Here is a 25,333-nt window from a genome sequence, read left to right on the forward strand (position 1 = left end):
CCCCTACGCTTACTCCCCCCTTCTCCCCCAGCAAGTTCAGTGTCAGTAGGTCACTGTCACTTGATACATTGCACACAAAACTACAGAAGTGCCGGTAAATTTTGATGACTCTCATATGCAGCAGAGTGCTAGTACTAGTGCCGCTCTACTTTTTGGTGAACTGGCAAGCACCAGTGGCCTAGTACATCCTGGTCTTTCACATACCAGCACTGTAGTATCACTTGGTGATGTGGCGAGTCCCATAAATGCAGTAAAGCTGGTGCGGTGGCGAGCACAAGTATTGTCCCGCAACCATCAAGAATTCGCACACAGCTCGTGGAGCCCCTAGTATCCTTCCGGATGTGCTTGCAAATCCTGATTGGCAGCCCACAAATTCTGCAGCACCCGTACTTCCCCCATTCACTGCCCAACCCAGAATTTAGGTGGAAACAACAGATTTAACTACTCCCCTTGATTTTTGGAGCTGTTTTTCACGGAATATCTGTATGCGTTGATTGTGGATCAAATCAATTTATATGCACAACAATTTATCGCCGCCAACCCAAATTCAAACCTTGCCAGACCATTCGCATGGAAACCCATTACGGTTCCAGAATTTAAATTTTTTTTGGGCCTCAACATGGGCATTACTAAAAAAAATTAATTGCGGTTGTATTGGTCCACAGACCCGATTCATCATATGCCAAGTTCTCTGCTGCCATGGCCAGGTATAGATATGAGAGTATAATGTGTTTTATGCATTTCAACTACAACACACTCTGTTGTCCTTGGGGTGACTCTGAATTTGACCGGCTCCACAAAATTCGGCCCCTCGTAAATCACCTTAGCTAATAATTTGCAGGTGTCTATACTCCCCAGCAAAACATCTGCGCTGATGAGTCCCTCATTCATTTTTCTGGCTGCCTTGCATTCAAACAATTTGGCAAGCATGCCAGATATGGGGTCAAGATGTAGAGGACCTGTGAGAGGGCAACAGGCTACACATATAAGTTATGGATTTACGAGGGAAAATGTAGTTACGTGGAGCCCCCCAGATGCCCAGACTACATGGGGAGCAGTGGCAAGATAGTTTGGGACTTGGTGTCATCCTTTTTCCATATGGGGCACTTACATGTGGACAATTTATATTCAAGTGTGCCACTATTTAGACATTTGTACAATCTTGGAACTGACGCTTGTGGCAAAGTGTGACCTAATGTGTGGCCACCATTAGAAGTGGGTGGATGCAGAGTGGTATATTCTAATGGTGGGCATACTACACACTTTTTCTGGCAGAGATTTCTTCTCTTTTTTTCATTCAGCCCACAGGCTGCATACAAAAAAAAAACACAGCATATATACCCAACAAGGACCAGCGACATACTGGTATATCACTGGACTTTGAATGGTTATACCAGGATGATGCCTACAGCTGCAGGCATCATCCTGGTATCGTTTTTTTCAGCCAGTGATCAGCTTTCAAGTAAAAGCAATCCTAGTGGCTAATTAGCTGCAGGATTGCTTTTACAAGCAGCAGGAGACAATGCCCCCCCCCTACCCTGCTGCCTTCCACGGCCTTCTCGGGCAGTCCTGTGCCATCAGGGGAAGCTGAGAATGCAGCCAGTGTTTCTGCCAGCTGACCATAGAGCTGATTGGAGACCAGAATGATGCCAACCATCTCTATAGTCTAAGAAATCAGAAGCTATGAGCATTTCACCACTTCAGTTTCGCAGGATATAAACAGCGCCATTTGTAAATTGGGAAAGCATCTGATCACACCGATCTTGGTGGGATTAGATAATGTAAGGGCAGAGAAGATATCTAGAGTCTGATAGACCCCAGATTTCTCAAAAAAGAATATATGACAATGCCCATTGAAGTTATAGGGGATATTTGCATTCCCTGTGATAGCATGAAAACTGATGCAAAAAATGAAAATGTAAACATAATTGGAAAAAAAAGCACCCCCTAAACTTCCCCCCCACGTGCACGAACGTTGACCCTGTGCCGGTATGTTGCACCATGCATGTGAGGTATCACCTGGTGTGGTTTTTGGAGAGGTGAGGGAGCACGAGAGAGTGCACATTTGACTATAATGATATCACACTATATTTAAATTTCTTCTGAGGTGTATCTCTTATGAAGAGGAGAACGGTGTAGGAGGTTGAATTTTGGAGGACGTTGAAGAAGAAATGTGTTGAAGGCTGTAGTTAAGCCATTAGAGGGTAAGAGTAAGCATCACAGCCGTTTTGAAGTGGACACATGGTACAGTTGTTTTTGCACTAGTTTGCACTAATTTTGTAAATGAGTTTTGTTTGGATTATCTTAGCATATTGTGGATAATACACTATGTGAGGTTATATTTTTCTTTGAAACTGAAGGATTTATCACATGGGAGGAAGAACACTGAATAAGATGACCTTATGTTTTGGTTCACAACAGTGGTGATATAGGACATTGAGATGCCAAATTCAGACCGTGTCCTGTAAAGACAGGCCTGTCCAACGGGGATCCATAAACTTGGTCAAAGTAGCTGCTATACTTGTAGGAGCTAAGCCCATACTCATAACCCTTAAATATAACTAATAATACACTAGAATATTGATTTTGAGTGGAGAAAACAGTTTTTCCAGACTTCTAAGAGTTTTTGGTATTCTCGGATCGGGCTATGGAGCTTGAAGTCTTAAAAGAGCTTTGTAAGAGAGGAAGCCTCCAACTTAGTGTATGGGTCTTCCAGGAAACCAGCAAGGGGTGTGTAAAGGTGAGCAAAGCCTTTACAATCATAGGATTTGGCATAATTTAGGGTTCCATCCAGGAGACTGTTGTGTTCCGTTGAAGGGAGAGGTGTGCTCCACCCAAAATCCAGGGGTTTTCAGGCTAGGAGACAGGAAGGCTTCATACGTGTGTCAGGAGAATCCTGTATTGAGAGGCCACGGAGTGAGCCCATGCAGCAGGAAACTGCAACTAAAGAGACCTGAGAAAGCTGAAATTGTTGTACATGAGCACAGGTATGCTGCTAGACGGCCTAGAAGACCAAGGCAAAAGGACTGAGCAGCAGTGCTGTGAAGTGAAAGAGCCAAGAGGCTTGGTATTATTGAGTAATTTTCCTGTTTTGCTTTGAATACTCTATGAAGTTGAAATCCCTGTGTAGGAATGCGAATGTAAGGAACGTAAAGAATATATAAACCCAACATTTCATATTCCTGATATGTGCCTGCTGTACCATGTACTTGTATGAAAAAAGTATCCTGCTCTCTTTGTACTACTTCCTTTGTGTGAAATCCCTGGTGTTCCTGCAAGTCCCTCTGTTTTCATAATAAAAACTGACCACCCTAGGCATGAGAGCACAGCGTAGTCAGTTCTCTAACTGTGCTGGGAACTCAACCATTCACTAGGAAGACCAATGTGCTGCTTTTTTGCCCTCCTCCAGCTCTCTGAGATCCTTATACAGAGAACTGTATTTATAATATTTTTTATATCTATACACAAATGTTTTACCTTTAATTTATATTTCCAACAGAATGGGTTGTTTTACAAGGTGAGTGTTTACATATACTTTAATTTTTAAATGTGGTTTGTCAAGTAATACAATATTTATACAGCACACGTCCATGCTAATTTTACTGACATGTTACCTTTTAAACAGGGTTACCTTGTAATTGAATTGTGTTTTTTTTTCTTATAAATATTTATAAATTTTCCATCAAAATTCATATTACAATCCTTTTCCCCACTTAAAGGAACACCAAAACAAAGAAAAACAGACAGAACGATACAATCTTACAAATAGTTATCTCCCTAAAATAACTCTATACCCCTCCCCCTCCCCATCTGACCTCCCCCCCTTCCCACCCCATTACTCTGCGTTTTCTCCCTTCCCCCCTATAGAGAGTGCTCATAACCTGTCTAGTAGAGTTTTATATCTTCATTTATTTCACCTTTCCTTTAAATTTCTCCCATTTTTCCCATTTTGCATGAAATATCCCCATCTTATCTACATGCATATAATAAAGTTTCTCCATCTCACAAATCTGATTCACTCTGACCACCCAATCCTCTTCCGTCGGCACTTCTCTTTTTCTCCAATACCTGGGAATCAGACTCTTTGCGGCACTTAGTAAATACCATATACCCAAATTCTTATATGTTTTCACTGGTACCTCTGTATTATGGCAAAGGCAAACCCCTGGGTCTAATCTAATATTAACTTCAGTAATCTTCCCCACTACGTTAACTATTTTCTTCCAAAATATTTGTATTTTTGAACACCCCCACTCAACGTATTTTCTATTTTGATCCAGCTTTTCTCTGGATTGTGCGTCCAATCAAAAATTCTCGCCATTATCACAGATTTATAATACCTCTTAAAATCTGGTACTCCCAATCCTCCCCTCTCTTTATTTCTACTCAGTGTTTCGTAACAGATTCTAGGTTTTTTATTCTTCCAAATATATCATCATTTTTTTAAGTTCTTTAAAATATATCTCTGGCTATTTGATTGGGACCATTTGAAATTTATATAATACTTTGGGCACAATTATCATTTTTATCAGATTTAGCGACCTATCCAAGACGGGTTTCCACCCCCCAATCTCCTCAATTCTTGTTTAATCTCATTTAGGAGTGAAATGTAATTTGATTTATACAAGTTCTTATATGAAACTGTAAGTTTTACCCCTAGATATTTTAATTCTCTCTCTCTCCATATGAAGGGGAATTCTGCTTGTATCTTTTCTCTTTCTTTGTTTGTAAGATTTATATTTAGGATCTCAGTTTTTGTCGGGTTAATTTTCAAGTTTGATAACTCCCCATATTCCTTCAATAACCTCATTAGATTTGGGAGTGTTATCCTAGGATTTCCCACGTAGACCATTAAATTTCCAACTGAATAGGTTGTTTTACAAGGTGAGTGTTTACACATACTTTAATTTTTAAATGTGGTTTGGCAAGTAATACAATATTTATACAGCACACGTCCATGCTAATTTTACTGACATGTTACCTTTTAAACAGGGTTACCTTGTAATTGAATTGTGTTTAATGATTTAATATCTAACTACTGATTGCTGTTCTTAACACAACCATCTTAGATGATTATCAGGACTTTGAGCTAGAAACCATTAGGTCCTCGGTCACCTTCCTTTCACCTTGTATGCAGTGTCTTGCTTGAGTAAATGGAGTCTGTGTGTGTCCTGTCCTGGCTACACATTTCCCTGTGTGGAACTCGACATGCAGCTAAAGCCTCCTATTCTGCAATAAGCCAGACTGAATGGCTTGAAGCTTTACTACTGTGATAGACCCAACAGGGACAGGGTGGAGGAGACAGCAGGCTAACCTCTTGCTTACTGACTATGAGCACTGGCATTTGGGGGGCTCTATTCTTTGGGAGGTGAAGGCCTGGGGGACCTTTTGGAGTAATTTTACTTTGGATTCAAGTCTGTGTCCCCAAAACACAGAGACTCTGAGAAATGGAGGATCCAGATACAGATTTGGGGCCTCTGTGCCCAAACCAGCATTGACTGCTTCAACCCCCCCTCCTAGACTCAGAGACTCTAAGTAGATGTTAATATAATCAGCTCAGAACAACTGCTGAAGTCTCTTGCTGTAATCTGTACATGAAGGTGTGATGTGTTTACTGTTTTGTCTTTGTCCCATTGTTGATTGAGTTAAAAGAGTCACCTATTGTTTCTGTCTGTTGGCTAGTCCTCCTGGAGATTCCTACATGATGGGATTAGTCTGGTGGCAACTTGACCGCGTTACCTAATCAGTGGGGGATGTTTAATGTAATATTCATTTTTACTTTCAATAAGTTGTTATTGAAGTTTTGACATAATACAACAAATAACCATCATTAATTTAAAAAATGATTACTACAGGATAACAGAGGATAAGGAGCCCATAATGAATACTAAAGGGGTGCAAACAATCTGCAAGTGTCTAGCTATAACAGCTACATTCAGATCTAATCAAAGAAGAACAATGTTCATCATCCCCTATGTGTCACTTTACAATCTCCCCAGAAGGGAGACCCTGGCACCAGACACCTCAGGTGCCTGCTTCAAACACTCCTTTGAGACTGGTAACAGACTACCAGAGAGAAGGGAGAAGAAGAAAGAGATAGAAGAGTCAGAAAGACAGGTTCGGAGCATGAAGACCATGTGATATACTTCCCTCGTCCCCACAGATCAATTATAAAACAACTTTCATAAAATTCACCCAGGGCTCCCACGTGCTTTCAAATCTAGCCACAGTATCATGAAGTACACTAGTAGCATTCTCTTGCACCATAATCTAGGTGATTTTCTTCTTCGCCTGGCTCATAGAAACTAAGAGCTGCTTCCATGCCCTAGCAATGGTCATCTTTGCCCCCAGTAGAATAAAGATGTTGAGGGGCATCCTTCACTGCCACATTAAGCAGAGCCACTGAAGGAGTCTGAGGAATTGACAGTCTTGTAACTACATAAAATAGCGAATATGCCATTCCAAAAGCCTCTCAGCCATGGACATTCCCACCACACATGAAACATGGATCCATTCATGCCACATCCCCTGAAACAGAGAGGAGAAGCCAATGAATACATTTTAGCTAACTGTATAGGAACCCAATGTGTAATGTTTGTTTTTATTGTTCATGTGGGGACTGCCTTTATTTCTGAAGTGTATTTATTATTACCGGTATGTATTTATTTCTGTTCAATAAAGGAGTTCCAGTTGCACCTAAGCTAGTGTTGTCTGGTCCTTGGGTGCAATGCCCAGCTATAATACCTTGGTCCTGTATTCCAGTGGCAAGGAAGCAGTTCTCTGATGGAAGCACCCAGGCGGGGTGCCAGGTGGTCCATCACAATTACCAAAACAGAGTGGGTGCAACTATTAGGAAAAAACAGATGAGAAATACATACATTTAATGTATGAACATACAGAAAACATGATGAATAGTTAGGCATATAGATGGTGATTCTCACCAACGATGCTGCCTTTAGGGGATGCAAGTTTTAGTCCAATATGTGCTCCGATAACTGGCTCCTAACTAGTACAGGAGCATATGGGCGTGAAACATGCAAATCATGTAAAGCTGTCAGAGAATTTCTCCACTCTATCCAAGAGTATATCAAGGAGCAGTGAGACATCTCAGTCGAATGTTTCACAAGTTAAAGTGTTACTAAACCCACATCAGTCTGTATGTGCAGTAAAGCATGCTTGTCTTACTCACTGTGGAACCTAAGGGGTTAATCTTCGCATCGTGTAAAAAGGTTGTTTGATCCTGTTTTCTCTGATCCTCCTCTTCTACTGTCCCCAATCTATCTGTTGATACTACAGAGCTTTAGGAGTCACTCTGCACATGCTCAGTTTGGTGTGTATTGCTAGAGAGTTATTTTTGTTTGGGAGGGTGCATGTGATCAACACAGGGCCAATCAGCACTGTCCAGACAGAGGGTCAGGGGTTATGCAGCCTCATAGGACAGTCAGAGCAGAATGAAAACAACTCCCTCAAGCTTTAACTAGTGCACTGCTGAACACTGATAGAAACAAGACTTCTGTATACTGCTGATGAGAAAAGATATTTAGCAGTTTATTTTTAATACAATATTTGCATTTCCATGTTGTGTGTACTGTGGGAGACCAGATATAGTGAATGCAGGGTCCTGGGTTTAGGAACACTTTAAATCTATAAGCAGTGCTTTACCTTGAATGGTGAGAGGGGCTGCAAATCCTAATGGATCATAAAAGGCTATTCATTGTAGACAAGGCACCTCTGGTAGTAAATGGTTTTTCCTCTGTGCTTATTTCTAAGGTATTCGCATCCAAAGTCCTAAAGCAGACCAAGAGGCGGACTGACAACTCATGGGGCCCCAGGCAATAGGGGATCATGGGGCCCCTGTGTCCTTGCCAAACTCAAAAAAGCCTATGAAAAAGGTACCAGAGGCATCTCATGGGGCCCCCTACTGACCCCAGGCCCTCGGGCAGTGCCCGAGTTTCCAAATGGTCAGTCTGCCCCTGAGCAGACCAAGACTGCATTGTACAGGTAAAAGAGTCTGTCCCTACGTCTATGTCTCTTAGATCATTAGAGTGGTCTTGGGTAGGGAAAGCTTCCATGACTTCTTTACAGTTGGAGGCAATCTTGTAAAGCTTGAGAATTGAGATCAAAGCACAGTAACATTTGCTGTGCTCTTTTTAGGAGACTAATTGCAGACTCATTGGAAGGCTGAGATTTTAAACAGTCATCTACATTAATTTCCTTTTTTATGAATTATCTGGCACCTGAGCCATACTCAGGCACACACTACTCAGCAGTCCATGGATGGCAACTGTAGGAGAAGGGCTGTTGCCAAAGATGTGTACTCTCATGCGGTACTCACTGATGTTTTTGGAAGGGTCATTATCACTAAACCAAAGAAATCCCAAGAAGTTTCTGTCTTTCTCTCTGACAAGGAAGCAATGGCGTTGGATGTCAGCTATGAAAGCAACAGAGTCTCTGCAAAAGCATCCCCAGATGTTTGTTTTTGAGGTCTGGACCTGCCAAGAGGATAATGTTTAGGGAGACATCCTTAAATTTGGGATTATAGTCAATGACTACTCTGATCTGACTCAACTTCCTGGGGTGGTATACTCCAAATATTGATAGGTACCAGCATTCCACCGAGTCTTTAGCAGTTTGAGCTATTTCTTCATGGCCATTCTCAAAGATTTTCTTCATGAAAGAAAAGACGTGGTCTCTAATCTCTGGCTTTCTTTGAAAATTGCATTGGAGAGTGGAGAAACACCTTTGTACTTGTTCTGTGTTCTTAGGTAGGCATCACCTATGTAGTCTAAGAGGAAGAGGTGTAACCCAGCTGTTTCTGTCATCTTTGACTAGTTCCTGCTCCATTATTTCCAAGAAGAGTATGTCCTCAATAGACATTGTCACCTGATTGCCCTCCTTTGTTCTTTTAAAGACTGGGCACCCTAAATGGTCTTGGTCGCTATCTCAGACAAGGTTGTCATTAGAGGGGCCTATGAAGGGACAAGGCAAGTGGGTAGTGTGTGGCAATTCCTTTATGAGGAAATGGTGTGGCATGGCTGGAAAAGGCAGGGACGTCTGTTCTCTAATGTACTTGAAAACATTCTGTTAACAGAGGTAGGTTTGTGCATGTTTCCTAGACAGACATCTCCTATAATGACCCAACCTAGGTGTAACTTCTGGGCATAGGGAGCATTGTGGGGACCATTAATTGTATCTCTTGCATTATGGTCTCGTGAGGTATCTCTCCCAAGGAGTAGGATTATCTGACCCTGAGGATCAAGTTCTAGTATCAAGTGTGCTATGTTTTTCAAGTATGAGTGATTCACTTTTACATTTGGTGTAGGAATTTCAGACCTGTGATCAGGGATCTGATTGCATTTAATAGGAGTTGGTAAGGACAGGTGTATATGTCCATCAGTAGACTCAACTAGGCAGCCAGATGCTCTCCTTCCTGCCATCTCTACTATTCCTGCACAAGTTATTAAGAAATATGGAATGCTGGAACCTTTAACGCTGAATATGTCAAAGAGGGCTGATCAGGCTAAAGACTTTGATCATCAAGAATTGCATGGCTTTGTTCCTTTGGCCTGCTGGGTAAACTCTGACTAGACATATTTTGGAGCAGGACCTGCCACCTATGATTCCTCTGCAGACTTCTGTGCATTGTGAAGTGATATCTGGTGTAGTTGTAGTATTGTGTTCTTCCTCCCTACCATGCTCACTAGTGCTGTGAGTAAATTATAAAACCCATAGGGCTGGCCCAGGGTGTAAAGCTGTGTTGTGATTGGAGTTAGAAGTGGATGTGGCTTTGGGTGCAAGGGACACTGCTTTATTTGGATCTTTGACCTTTTCTCTCTCAGTTAGTGGAACTGGCAGACCAGTGAAAAGAATCTGGAGGAGTCCCATTAGTTTTGTGTACTGCTACTGGCGAGGGTTCAGTCCTCTAGGAGCAGTACCTGACAATGTTGAGTCAAAACTAGAATTATTTCTTGTGTAATCATACTAGGATCATGTGTAATCATACCGATTAGGAGTTACTGGTTTAACCCAGGCCTTGTCGTACCATTGTGATGTAAAGGCGGGACCTGGAGGATAATTTGTAGATTCTGGTACCTTGCATGTAACGTGTCATAAGAGGTTTGACTTTGCTTTAATTTCTCTTGTTTGCAGATTTGAGGCTTGTTGCTGACTTGTTCTATGCAGCATCTTTGGTTTGTCTCCTCGGTGTTATCTTTGTTGCTGCTTGGTCAGGAATATTGATGGACCAGGGGCGGACTGACAACTCATGGGGCCCCCGGGCAATAGGGGATCATGGGGCCCCTGTATCCTTGCCCAAACTCAAAAAAGCCTATGAAAAAGGTACCAGGGGCATTTCATGGGGCCCCCTACTGACCCCGGGCCCTCGGGCAGTGCCCGAGTTTCCAAATGGTCAGTCCGCCCCTGTGATGGACGTAATGCGAAGTGCATTGTACAGGATCTTGAGGTTTAGCTTCTGGACCAAGCACACTGCTGCCTCTACTGTGTTCACTATCAGGGTATACAGCTAAATCTAAGGCCTCAGCTTTGGCTATAGCGACTGCCACTTCTTTCTCTACAGTACGTTTCTCCAGGTTTACGTCTAGTAGGGATTTCTGCATTTCCAATGGAACTTCGTACAGAGCTCTCTCAGCCTCTAATTGTGCCTCTTGTTGAACCTTCTCAGCCTGTAATTGTGCTCTCTCTTTTTTTATCTGCATTTCTTGCTCAGCAAAGGTTGCTCTGGCTTTTGCGCCTTCAGCTTTTGCACGAGTGATAGTAAGTGCATTACTTGCGGATGAATATCTAGAGCAGGGGTCAGCAAGCCATCGATTGCGATCTGCTAGGCGACCGCAGGCAGCCGACTAGTAGATCATGAGCAGAGCTCTGATTCCCCAACTTCCACGCTCTCACAGTAGAGCAGAAATCATAAGAATGAATAGTTTTGGATGGGGAGCAGGGGCGGGAGCTGCCTTAGTTAACATTTCAAGCCAACCATCAGGTGATTGGTTGCAAGGCAGTGGTAATAACCAATCACCAGCTTGTTATTATGAAAAGTAAACTCTGGCAGCTCCCGCTCCTCATCCAGCACTATGCCTTCTCAGGATCTCCACTCTGCTGCACACATGCCATCACGTAGGACAGTCCTACCTACACAGCACTCCGTGTGTATGTAAGGAGGGGGAGGATGACCTGAAGGGACAGAAGGGAGAAAGAGGACACTGTTGGAGAGGGGGCAGGTGCAGGTTGCTATTGGGGGGAGGGGAAGAGCACACTGCTATGGGTGGCAGAGAACATTGCAATGGGGGGGGGGGTGATATAAGGGGACAGAGGACACTGCAATAGGGGGTTACAGGATACTACTGTGGGGGAAGAGGGCAGAGGACACTACAGTGAGAGGGTGGTGTGAAGGGGGCAGAACACCACTTTGGGGGGTACAGGACACTACTGTTTGGGGGAGGGGGACTGAGAACACTGCTATGGGGGACAGAGGACACTACAGTGGGGGGTACAGGACACTGCGGTGGGGAGAGGGGGCAGAGAACACTGCTATGGGATGCAGAGGGCACTACAGTAGCAGGGTGATTTGAAGGGGGCAGAAGACACTACAGTAGAGTGATTTGAAGGGGCAGAGGACACAGCTTTGGGAGGTACAGGACACTATTGTGGGGGGGGCAGAGGAAACTGCTATAGGGGGCAGAGGACACTACAGTGAAAGGGTGGTGTGAATGGGGCAGAGGACACTACTTTGGGGGGTACACTACTGTTTGGAGGGAGGGGGACTGAGAACACTGCTATGAGCGGTAGAGGACACTACAGTGGTGGGGGGGTGCGATGTGAAGGGGGCAGAGGACACTGCTTTGAGGGGGTACAGGAAACTACGGTGGGGAGAGGGGGCAAAGAACACTGCTATGGGATGCAGAGGGCACTACAGTAGCAGGGTGATGTGAAGGGGGCAGAGGACACTACTGTGGGGGGTGATCTGATTTGAAGAGGGGCGGAAGACACTACTTTGACACACTATGTGTTCTTCATGACGTCTTTTTATTGGGATATTGATCTTTTTTTTTTGTAAAAGGGCACCGCCAGAGTCCCCTCCAGGGATCTTTGACTTCCTTCATGTTGTCCAGGTAGACCTCAACCTCTGAAAGGTTACCTACCCCTAATCTAGAGGAACTAGAAACTTGGGACCTTTTTTAAGTGAAGGTGCCTGACTCTGCGACATGTTGCTTGTGGAGGTGCTTGCCTGTGTAGAGACTGCTGTGTTGCTGTATGCAAGTGGCTGTGCTGACATTGTAGCAGGCCTCTGTGTAGTCATGGTGTATCCCACTTGCTGGGTAGCCTCTGTTTTCTGTCCTGGCTACACGTTTCCCTGTGTGTAACTCGACATGTAGCTAAACCCTCTGAATCTGCAATAAGTCAGACTGAATGTAATCTTGATAAAAACTTCCTGTGTGTACCCAGAATAAGAATAGCTCTGGGAGAACAATTTCCCAAAGTTCCAATTGCTCTAGTAAATATCCACTACACAAGTCAGTAACTGCAAACAACGTGCTAAAAATGCAGAAATGAAGGCACTGCCCAGCGTATGTGATCATGTACTATAACTGTGGAGGTTAGAAGAACCATTTTATAAAGTGTTCAAGAACTACAATTACTGTAGCAAAACCAATACAGAAAAGTTGAGCAACAAACATTGTCTGATTACCGTGTTTGAGAAACAGCACACCTGCACACAGGTCCAGCATCTGAGACGTTGCCTGGTATGTAGATTGTAATAGTACAGAGACTAGTTAAAGTGGTTCTAAAGGCTCAAGATTTCTTACCTTCGTGCATACCTTCTTGGTGTAGCAGTCCCCCCAACACTACATGAGCCCTCTTGATCCAGCGATGTCCATGAGAGCCTTGGTCTTGGACTCTCACTCCTGATTGGCTGAGGCAGCAGTGGGAGCCATTGGCTCTCACTGCTGTCACTCACAGCCAGTGAGCCAATCAGGAGAGGGAGGGAGCTGGACTGAGCCAGGGCTCTGTGTGTGAATAAGCACGCAAAGCCACGGCTCTGGAGCGTGCTTGCTTGGGTGCCCCCATAGCAAGCTGTAACTACAGGGGTTGCAGCTGTTACCTGGCCCCATGGTCCAGGGAGCCCATGCTGCTCCCCAATACTCCTGAATAGGATAGCTGGCAGGGTCACCATATAGAGGAAGTGATCCCCTCCATTTTCCTTCAGCTTGAGAATGAAGGGGAAGCTCTGTACAGAGCAGTGGCGGACTGACCATTTGGAAACTCGGGCACCGCCCGAGGGCCCGGGGTCAGTAGGGGGCCCCATGAGATGTCCACGGTACCTTTTTTCATAGACTTTTTTGAGTTTGGGCAAGGACACAGGGGCCCCATGATCCCCTATTGCCTGGGGGCCCCATGAGTTGTCAGTCCGCCCCTGGTACAGAGCTATTCCTGTCCATTCATTCTGTGCAGCTGAGGCTGCAGAAATGAAGATTGAGAGCTGTGTCTTCAATCTCATTTCTCTGTCTCAAAGGTGGAACATCAGAGCTCTGTTTAATCCCTGATATTTCACCAAAGCCCCCTAACAAGGCTCATAAAAAATAATAAACAATAGCATTGTAAAATAAATAAATAAAATAATATGGTCGAAAATAAAATCACAAAAATAAAAAATTACTGACACCAGGGTCGTAAGGGTTGCATTTGAGGCTGGGCTCTGGCGTTCCATCACTGTGGGGGGGGGTCCAAGACAACAGAAAGGGGGCCTGCTGCAGAACATGTGAAAGGCTTGCTGTTAGACCATACTAAAGTGTCTTGTGAAGGGAGTAAAGGGGCCCAGGATCAGTGGGAATGACCCCAGCTGGGGGTTAGGGGGCCCTTTGAGGTTTCTTGCATCTGGGCCCTGAAGGTTCTAGGTACACCTCTGGTTGTAACCATATGGGCTTAATAGTGATGAGCAAAGATTCTGGCTGAATCCAAAGAAAGCTGTCACATGACTGAAGACCACAGTTCTAATTGGCTGGGATGCTGGCGTCTTTATTGGCCAGATATTGCCAGGTGTCCATATTAGGTCAGTCACATCCCATTGTTACATGCTGCTGTCAGCTGGGGAATTCCCCATCTGCAGCTGATTGGGCCAGTGGTCTAAAATCATCTGACATCTTCATGCAGGTACAAGATGAACTGGGTTCAGCTCCAAGCTTAGCTCATCACTGTTGCTCATTCTATATGTAGAATCTATTATTATTATTATACAGTATTTATATAGCGCCAAAGGGTTTGCTCAGCGCTGTACAATAGCGAGGGGGACAGAACATGAGACAAGACAGTAACAATACAATACATGAGGGGTTCGAGGGCCCTGCTCCTTGGAGCTTACAATCTAGGAGGGAGGGGATAGTGGTACAGGAGGAAGTGGCTGTGGGGGATGGAGTAGTAGGAGAAGTGGAGGAGATCGGTTGTTAGGTGAGGGTGGGGTAGGCTTCCTTGAAGAGATGGGTTTTCAGGGTGTGCCTGAAGGTGAGGAGGGTAGGTGACAGTCTGATGGATTGGGGTAGGGAGTTCCAGAGGATGGGGGAAGTCCTGGAGAAGTCCTGCATTCGGGCGTGGGAGGAGGAGACCAGGGAGCTGGAGAGTAGGAGGTCCTGTGAGGAGCGAAGATTACGGGTAAGGTGGTATTTGGGTATCAGGTCAGTTAGGTAGTTTGGGGCAGCGTTGTGAATGGCTTTGTATGTCAGAGTTAGTAATTTGAATTTATTGCGTTGGGCGATCAGGAGCCAGCGAAGGGATTGGCAGAGGGGGGTGGTGGATGTGGAGCGGTTGGTGAGGTAGATGAGTCTAGCCGCTGAGTTCAGGATAGACTGGAGTGGGGATAGCATTTGTTTGGGTAGGCCAGTTAGAAGGGAGTTGCAGTAGTCCAGGCGTGAGATGATGAGGGAGTGTACGAGTTGTTTAGTAGTGTCTGGGGTGAGGAACGTGTGTATCTTGGAGATGTTGCAGAGGTGGAGCCTGCATGACTTTGATAGTGATTGGACATGAGGTTGGAAGGAAAGGTTTGAGTCCAGGGTGACACCCAGGACTTTGGCGTGTGGGGTGGGATTGATGGTGGCATTGCTAGTCGTGATGGAGAGGATGGGGGGGGTGAAACTAGGAGCTCGGTTTTGGACAGGTTTAACTTGAGAATCTACTTCCTATGTGCCTTTCTGATTCTCTTATCACTGCAAAGGCTTATCTTATTGAACACAATTAATTTGGTGTACTCTAATGATGGCCTGAGGCCATATGACCTAGGTTGCTAAGGCTGATCCCTTGTTTTTATGGCAAAAGTAATGCTGACTCACTTGTTCACATGAAGCTGGCTGTTTTGGAAAATTTCTGGATTGCAGAGTTGTTATATCAGTTAGTGTCTAGGGACATTATCAGAGAGAATCAAACAATTCTAATCATTATGATTTTTTCCTCCACATTAGGTTTTCAAGATGTCCATGTCATGATCTTTGTTGGCTTTGGCTTCCTGATGACCTTCTTGAAGCTATATGGTTTTGGCAGTGTTGCCTTCAACTTCTTGCTTGCTGCTTTTGGAATACAATGGGCTATTCTAATGCAGGGCTGGTTTCATACTTTTGAAGGTGGCAAGATCCATGTCAGCGTAACAAGGTGAGCAGATAATGTGTCATTTAATTAATTGTGAAAAGGAACATCATTTAGCAGAAAGGTTCACAGCAAGATTCATTACAGCAGAACTCCGGGAAAATTTTTTTTGTTCCCATGCAGTGGTACTGTGCTTGCACTGTATGGGTTAACAGAGTTTTTATCTAGGGGTGAGGAGAGCAGGGATATAGCTACCTAATCTTCCAATCCTGCAAGCACAAGACCAGTCCCTGCCACTCCTGCCCCCCTACTGTTTAGCAGTCTTGTTCAGTGGACTGTTGCTAACGCCATCCCAGCCACAGCCCCGCTACATGAGTTAACTGCTCGTTTTGTCCAAGGGCACACAGAAAGGCTATATTCACCCGCTCCCTCACATCTATTGCTGGACTCCTTTTGCCATCCTCACATCCAGAGCTGGTCTATGGGCGGGATGACGTCAGGATCAGTCCACCGAACAAGACTGCTAGACAGCAGGGGAGCTGGTGCGGTGGGGACCTGTCTTGTGCTGGGAGGTTCTGCGGATTAGGTAGGTATATCTCTTCTCTCCTCGCCCCTAGGCAAAAAGGAGCTGTTAACCCATCCAAGTGCAGGCACAGCCTCAGTGCATGGGGAAAAAATCCTATATTCTTATTTAATAATATAGATATGTATTTGGCCTTAATACTTCTATTTAGTGTAATAAACAGTAAACACTTGTAGCCTATATAGAGGAGATTAAGGGGGATATGATCTCCATGTATAATACATAAGGGGGGATGTGATCTCCATGTATAATACATAAGGGGGGATGTGATCACCATGTATAATACATAAGGGGGGATGTGATCTCCATGTATAATACATAAGGGGGGATGTGATCTCCATGTATAATACATAAGGGGGGATATGATCTCCATGTATAATACATAAGGGGGGATATGATCTCCATGTATAATACATAAGGGGGGATATGATCACCATGTATAATACATAAGGGGGATATGATCTCCATGTATAATACATAAGGGGGATATGATCTCCATGTATAATACATAAGGGGGGATATGATCACCATGTATAAATACATAAGGGGGGATATGATCACCATGTATAATACATAAGGGGGGATATGATCTCCATGTATAATACATAAGGGGGGGATATGATCACCATGTATAAATACATAAGGGGGGGTATGATCTCCATGTATAATACATAAGGAGGGATATGATCTCCATGTGTAATACATAAGGGGGGATATGATCTCCATGTATAATACATCAGTGGTTCATATAGTGAACTCGGTGTAGAGTTATTCACCCTGAGGTCATCACAGAGGACAAGGGGGCACTCTTTACGTCTGGAGGAAAAGAAATTTAATCTCCAAACATGGAAAGGTTTCTTCACAGTGAGAGCTGTGAAAATGTGGAATAGACTCCCTCAAGAGTTGGTTCTGGCCAGCTCAGTGGATTGCTTTAAAAAAGTCCTGGATTCTTTCTTAGATACACAGAATATAACTGGATACTAACATTTATAGGTAAAGTTGATCCAGGGAATATTCAATTGCCTCTCGGGGGATCAGGAAGGATTTTTTTTCCTAGCAGGAGCAAATTGGATCATACTTTGCTGGGTTTTTTGCTTTCCTCTGGATCAACTGTGGGTGTAGGATTATAACTTTTTTTTTCTAATGGTTGAACTGGATGGACTTTTGTCTTGTTTTAGCCAGACTAACTATGTAACTATATAAAACGTTTCAAAGTTTGTGAAAATAAATATATAAAACACAATAATAGCGGTCACCAAAAAACAATTGTGTTTTGCCGGCCAATAGCACAAAGGTGGCCAGCAAAACACCTCGTCCCTCCGGGTGGACACCATACGGCATCCTTTCAGGCATGCGTAGTGTGCCTACCCACAGGGCCGTTCAGGTAAATGCTTGCTTATAACAAAGTAATTCTTTGCTATAAGCAAATTGTGTAAAAAAAAAAATACTGATCACTTCCCAAAAGTAGTAAAATGTTACTATGGTAACATTATACTACTTTGGTCATAGTGAAATATGAAAATAAAATCTTAAAAAAAGAGACAAAATTTAATAAAAAATTAAAACTAAAAAAAAAAAAAATTATAATTTTTTTTTCATACTGTCACCAGTCAGTGTCCCTGATCGCCGCCATGCCAGTTATATGATGACACTGTACTGCACTGGTGACAGTATGTAAAAAAAATAGTGAAAATAATTTTTTTATTTTCCGAAAAATTATGACAAAAAAATGACAACTTCAAAAAACTCGCCATGCCTGTTATGAAATATGTCGGACTGTCTACTTTGCAAAAAGGGGTCATTTGGGGGATATCTGTACTGTTCTGACATTCTTGGACCTCAAGAAATTAGATTGGCTGTCAGTACTTCAGGATTGATCAATATTCAGATCTATACCATAGTTTGTGAACTCTATAACTTTCCTACAAACTAAATAATACATCCTAATTTGGGTTATTTTCACCAAAGACATGTAGCAGAATACATCTCGGCCTAAATTTATGAAGAAAAATTATTGATTTGCAAACTTTTATAACAGAAACAAAGAAAAACATGTTTTTTTTTCAACCTTTTCAGTCTTTTTTTGTTAATTTATTAAAAAATTAAAACCCCAGTGGTGATTAAATACCACCAAAAGAAAGCTCTAGTTGTGTGAAGAAAATGATAACATTTTAGTTTGGGTACAATGCCGTATGACCGTGCAATTGTCATTCAAAGTGTGAGAGCGCTGAAACCTGAAAAATGGCCTGGGCAGGAAGGGGGTAAAAGTGCTCGGTATGGAAGCGGTTAAATAATATTAATGAAAATAATAATAATAATAATAATCCAACCACCAAATAAAATAAATTATGTGTGGAGAAACAAATAATAGATCCTCAATAAAGTCCATTAAATAAAGTCCATATAGAACATGTATGATCTTCAATCAATGAAGTTATGGAATCCTTTAAACTTCCTACACCAACGTGAATAATCCAGTGCTCAACACCCCATCAAAGTGCAAACTCACCAGATACTGGTGAAAAACCAGCATATCTTTATAAACTCAGTAGATATGATAAAACTTGGCAGCATATCATTAGCAATCAGCAATTAAGCGAGCTCTTACAGGAGAAAAGAGGCGGCTCTATAAGAGCTTGCTTAATCCACTGCTGATCACACCCTCGGACGAAGTCGTGTGACGAAACGCATTTCATTAGCAATCAGCAGAAGATTCCAGAAGATTCCAGTGAACTCCATAGGTCACATGTGAACAAAGTAGAAAACACTCTCCATAGCGTAATAGAAATTTTATTCTAACAAAATACTCCCATAAAAACCGCACTCACATTAAGTCAGTACATCAAAAGCCTTTTATAATTAAAATCTTTCAGCCTGCAGCGCTTAGTACACCGCTTCCTACACACACAGTGGCATCTCACCAGCCTGCAACAGATGAAGTGTTTGAGGTCACGTGGTTCGGACACATGATACGGCGTGCGTAATTACGTCACTGCTGGATCACGCACTAACGCGTTTCGTCACACGACTTCGTCCAAGGGTGTGATCAGCAGTGGATTAAGCGAGCTCTTATAGAGCCACCTCTTTTCTCCTGTAAGAGCTCGCTTAATTGCTGATTGCTAATGATATGCTGCAGAGTTTTATCATATCTACTGAGCTTATAAAGATATGCTGGTTTTTCACCAGTATCTGGTGAGTTTGCACCTTGATGGGGTATTGAGCACTGGATTATTCACGTTGGTGAAGGCGGTTTAGAGGATTCCATAACTTCATTGATTGAAGATCATATATGTTCTATATGGACTTTATTTAATGGACTTTATTGAGGATCTATTATTTGTTTCTCCACACATAATTTATTTTATTTGGTGGTTGAATTATTATTATTATTTTCATTATTATTATTTAATTTCAGTTGTTTTTTGGTGAGCGCTATTATTGTGTTTATGTATTTATTTTCACAAATTTTGATACATTTTGGGCTAGCTCCAATTCAGTCAATTGTTTTCACAGGGCTACATTCATAAGGCGCGATGATGTCGACTTTGGAGTATATTGATCTTCTATTGATATAATTCACCAGGGTTTATATTGATTATATAAAACGTTGCTTGAATACATGGTACTACGGTTATATGGCAGCATAAAAGGACTGCAGTTCACGATCCAAGGCTGTAATTGGGCTTAAAGTGTTCTTTAAATTAGCAATCCAATTAAACCTGACAAGTTTGGTTCAAACTGCCCACAGTGTGTTCCTGTTTGTTGGAAGCCTATGGTCATGGATACCCTTGACCTGAACTTAATACCTATTGTTCCACATTCTCAACACCACCTTCCTTAAAGGATACCTAAAGTTATGAATACCTCAGTAGTCTTCCCACATTGCATGGCACATTATAACCACACTGCAATAGTGTTGTCCATACATTCTCAGTAAATAATGATATATTTGCCTTATTGTTACTTTACATATGGAGCTGTGGCTGCAGAGGCTTTTTCTCCTTTATGTGATGTGCTTACCTTCAAGGGGCCACTGAGAATATGCCCAGGTCTCCCTTGATAGTACAGAGGCTGCAAACACAGTTCCATGCACACCGACAATACAGGCTCAGTCAACGGGAAGTCTTTTTAGAATTTATTGCTGAAAAACTTCAACAGGAGTTTAAAGTGAAAATAAAGGTTCAGCTTTAAAAAACAAATATGTTACACTTACCTGCTCCATATAATGGTTTTGTACAGAGCAGCCCCAATCCTCCTCTGCACCACAAGCGCTCCTTGCCCCTGCCCTCTGCTAAGCACCCCCAAAGCAAGCTGCTTGCTCCAGGGGCACTCATGCATGCTCACTCCCGAGCCGTCTCTGTGTGTCCATAAGACAGAGCGCAGCTCGGCCCCGGGAGTCAATGGCTCAGGCTGCCATGTCTCAACCAATGAGGGAGAGACTTGGAAGAGCAGAGCAGGATGAAATTCTGGTTAGTAAGATAGCTGCCGCCCCAGCCGAGAGGTAAACAGTTTACCTTGTTTGCTGCACTTTTTTCTGAGCTCTGCCTCTCTCCCTATGCTGTTAATAAAAGGGGGAGGGCTCTACCCAGACAGTCAGTCTGCCGCATGGGAAAGAAGACACAAACAAGCCGTAGCATGTAATCTCCAGCTGCTTACAGAGAAGAGAGAAGGGGGAGCAGTTCCACTTCGGAGAGCAAGCCTTCCTGCTGTCACGTCTGTCAGGTAGGGGATTGTTGGAACCTGCAGTCCACCCTGAAGACAACAGTTCTGGAGATCTGCCACTATGGACTCTGCCATGATTGAACTCTCTTACCTGTGCAAGTACACTGTGGCAGCCACAAGCCAAGGGGACTACGGACGCAAGTAACCGGCACGTTCTGCTCTTAGCCTACAACTTGGGTCTGTAAAGCATTTGGGGTAGGAAGACACAAGTGGTTACCAAGGGTAACAAATGCTCAGTCATGAAGTGTGTGCCTGTGATAGGTGGGAGATGTTGTCGGTACTTTCTTCGAACGTGGTCTGTCTCCCATAGCAATGGGAGCAGATCGGCACCGCAGAGGTCCTCAGCCTGGCACAAGTACGGAAGAGGAAGAGTTAACAGAGTGCATATGGTGCTCGGTGGGACCCCATTCTGTTACTGGTTGTGAGATACGCTGGACAGATGGAGTGGGCATAGACTCAGCATATCTCTCCTAAATGCTACAAGTTACAGCGAAGGTGTATATTGACTGGAGTCCAGTATATATGTTCAAGTGTGCACAGTGTACGGCACAAGTAAAATGTAAGGCAGTGAGCATGTTCAAGGAGTCTAGAGTAGCCTAGAAGAACCCACCCTGGGGTAGGCCTCTCATGTGACCCACATTGGAGCCCAACGATGAGGGAGATATGGAGAAAGTGCCACCCGCCTGCCCTACACACTGCTCTTGTGCACATCGCTGGTTTGAGTTCAAGCTCAGGTAAGTATTAAGGGAGACTGGTGGGCGGGGGAGCTGCACACTGAAAGTTTTTTTACCTTCATGCATTAAGTGTATGAAGGTAAAAAAAACCTTCAGCCTTTACGACCACATTAAGGGTCACAGGATACTCCAAAATGATAATGGCCATCAATGGGAGGACAATCTACACACTAAATCCTTATAACTGCAGTCACACATGAAAGTCACAAATCGGGTCTTACTCACAGGAGCTGTACACCACTCAGCTTCCACCAGATCCACAGCAAGGGAGGTGTTCAGCACAGCGGCTAAATGGTTAGCACTTCTATTTGGCAGCACTAGGTTTGTTGGTTCAAATCCCAACCATGGCACCACCTACCTGGAGTTTGCATGTTCTGCCTGTGTGGGTTTCCTCTGGGTACTCTGGTTTCCTCCCACACTCCAAAGACATGCTGGTAGGTTGTTTGGATCCTTTCTAAATTGGCCTTAGCAGGAGCAACTTGGATCGTGCTTTGCTGGGTTTTTTTTTGCCTTCCTCTGGATCAACTGTGGGTATAGGATTATATCTTTATTTTTTTTCAATGGTTGAACTGGATGGACTTTTGTCATTTTTCAGCCAGACTATGTAACTATAGGTATATAAGTTAGGGACCTTAGATTGTACGCCCCTTGAGGGTTAGGGACTGATGTGAATGTACAATATATATGTAAAGTGCTGTGTAACTTGATGGCGCTATATAAGTACCTAAAAAAAAACATAACAGATCATTCTCTAGACTGGCAGCTCCTGCAGCACTGATCATTTACCAGTCTTCCCCAGGCCCTGAGCCTAGCTCCTGCTGAGACCCAGACTGTAGCAAAAATCATCTTCCAGGCCCTTAGCCTAGCTCTTGCTCAGGGCCAGACTGTAGCAAAAATCCTCCTTACAATCTTCTCCAGGCCCTCACCCTAACACCTGCTGAGGTCCAGACTACAATCCTTGACTCAGTAAAGTTGCCTCCAAGTGAACTGGAACCCTCCTGACAGAGGAAAGAACACTCAAGAAAGACCTCCCAAACATCGATCATCTCCCTAGCAACTTTCTGGATGCGTGCTTCCAAGGATTGGCTGGAGCATGATAAATATTTATGTTGGTCATTTGGCTCTTCCTGCCTTATGTTCTAGAAGATTCTTCCAGAAGCATGTGGGAGAAATCAAACACCCAGCTAGAAAACCCTGACCAGACAAAATCAATCAATTGCTTCCCCAATGACTGCAGTAAAGCCAAAAATTAAATTTAGCCTAGAAGCCTAACTAGATGTGGGCACGACACATAGTGAGTTACTCATTAACCACTTCCACGCTGCCCTGTAGCAGAAATACTACGCAAACTTACGTATATATATATACTTGATTTTGCAGTTCTGTGTAGGGGTGGCCTCGGCCATCAATCACCGGGTTCAGGCTGGTAATTCCCCGCCAGCACTCGGCGATCTCCGAGTATTACCAACGGGGGACAGAACTGTATGTAAACAACGCAGATCTCTTCCCTGTGAGCTCCTGCACACTGCTTTGTAGGGCTCTGCATAGAAGAGCCATACAAAGCAGTGTGCTTACAGTTGAAAGCACACACACAGTGCACTATGTGAAACAGTACACAGCACACAGTTAACCCTTTGATCGCCCCACATGTTAACCCCTTCCTGCCCAATTATTATTACATCGAGTTTATATAGCGCCAAAGTGTTTGCTCAGCGCTGTACAATAGAGGGGGGGACAATACATGAAACAGTACAGCAACTACAAACAGCACACGAGGGGTTAGAGGGCCCTACTCTTTCGAGCTTACAATCTAGAAATGCCATTAATACAGTGTCAGTGCTTTTTAAAAGCACTGATTACTGTATTGGTGTCACTGAGGATGTCAGTGACACAAAGTCAGTTCCCCCCAGTATGTAAAAAAACAAAACCTCAGCGCTCAGGACTTCCTATTTACCATACAAATCCCCGTGAGATGCTGCTGTGCACAGGTACAAAAGACCAAAAACTTTTAACAATGAAAACCAGCGCAAACCCACATGATCAATTACATTACTCAGTTTAAAAAAACATTAATGTGCTAATAAAGGTATATATAATAAATTCTATATAAAATATATTGATATAAAAGCATATATAAAAATTTTAAATTATAAGTCCAGTGACAAAAAAGCAAAGTGACAAAAAATCAAAAAAACCCCAGAAAATATATATATAAATATAATTACAGTCCCGTGACAAAATTAAATCAAATTAAATTGTAATATATTTTCCATTTGATTCTTCCGTGTTACTGATCCCTTCACCATCCACCAGTGCAGAAATCAACATTAACCGCACTCACCAGATAATGGTGAGTCACACGCCTTTCAGGATTGTTAAGGGCTCCTGGACCCCCTTTACTTTGTCTGGGACCTCCAAGTGCTCTTTCCTCTTATGTCTAGGTACCTCTTCTGCTTACTCCTCTCACCGAATCCCCCAAAGGAAAATCAGGAAGAAGAAAAGACCATAGCGTGATACCGCAGTAACTTCTCCTCAAATTAATCTCTCCAGACCACTCACATTCTTTTGCGGGATATAGCCCACTTTTTATTCAAAACAACAGCGATTCTCTTCAGAAATGGTCCACTTTTCATGTACACCGATTATACAAGGACCTCACAGTTTAGTGTGCAGCAGGATGGCAGACCTCAGCTACAGACTCTTCTACTTAGGCTAAGATGGCCCCTTGGAACGCACCGCTCGGCGTGCGCTCCACTCACCGGAAATGGCGTCAGACGACGGACCAGGCAACCGGAAGTGCGTCAACGCGTTTCGCCCCACCCACAGGGCGTTATCAAGACGCTCATTACCACTTCCCAGCCGCTTATAAAGCTTTGGGAGGTCCCTCCCACTAATTCCTCTGGCACAAAAACCTGGATACAAGCATGTCAATCACCGCCATCCATCTGCACACCCATGTGGGGTCCCCTTACATCAGAAACCATTACAAGAAATATATTACTTAAAGAATACATTACTTCAAAAACATACTTTACTTAAAAAACATTCTTTAGATAAAAAATATAAATAATAATAATACTACTTTTAATCCCAAGTTTTCAACCCCACACACAAGGGAGAAGACCAATAAAAATAAATACAAATAAAAATAAAAATAAAAAATAAAAATAAAAATAAAGATAAAAATAAAGATAAAAATAAAAATAATAATAATAAAAAAATAATAATAATAAAAATAAAAATAAATATAAAAATAAAAATAAAAATAAATAAAAATAAATCAAAAATAAAAAAATAAATAAAAAATAAATAAATAAAATAAAAAGTAAAAAATAAATAATAAATAAAAATAAAAATAAAAAATAATAAATAAAAAATAAATAAAAATTAAATAATAAAAAAATAAAAAATAATAAATTAAAAGAAATAAAGTAACCTAATTAAAATAAAAACCTAATCATGAACACGCACTACGGACCTATAACTGGATATTACCAATTCGACAAGAAACAGTTTATATCAATATCTACATTCAACCCATTAGGATGCAATGTACCCATTTGATAAATCCACTTCGTTTCATTTTGGGACACATTTATTAGCATATTACCTCCCCTCCATGGGGCTTCTATTCTATCTATCCCACAAAATTTCAACGATGCCGGATCTCTATTATGATATCTTCTAAAATGATATGATAAACTATGAT

The 25,333-nt window shown here is 42.8% G+C and overlaps 1 protein-coding gene across 1 annotated transcript in view; it reads left to right on the top strand.

Moving 5' to 3' along the window:
- RHCG (Rh family C glycoprotein) overlaps positions 1-25,333 on the top strand; it is a 181,573-nt gene that overhangs the window by 70,061 nt on the left and 86,179 nt on the right. The window contains exon 2 of the mRNA XM_089684293.1: positions 15,465-15,651. Coding sequence (XP_089540419.1) covers positions 15,465-15,651 — 187 coding nt within the window. The remainder of the gene's footprint in view (positions 1-15,464; positions 15,652-25,333) is intronic.

This window comes from Staurois parvus, unplaced genomic scaffold (assembly GCF_062004578.1).
Source record: "Staurois parvus isolate SC_StPar_1 unplaced genomic scaffold, SC_StPar_1.0 ptg000342l, whole genome shotgun sequence".
Taxonomy (NCBI): domain Eukaryota; kingdom Metazoa; phylum Chordata; class Amphibia; order Anura; family Ranidae; genus Staurois; species Staurois parvus.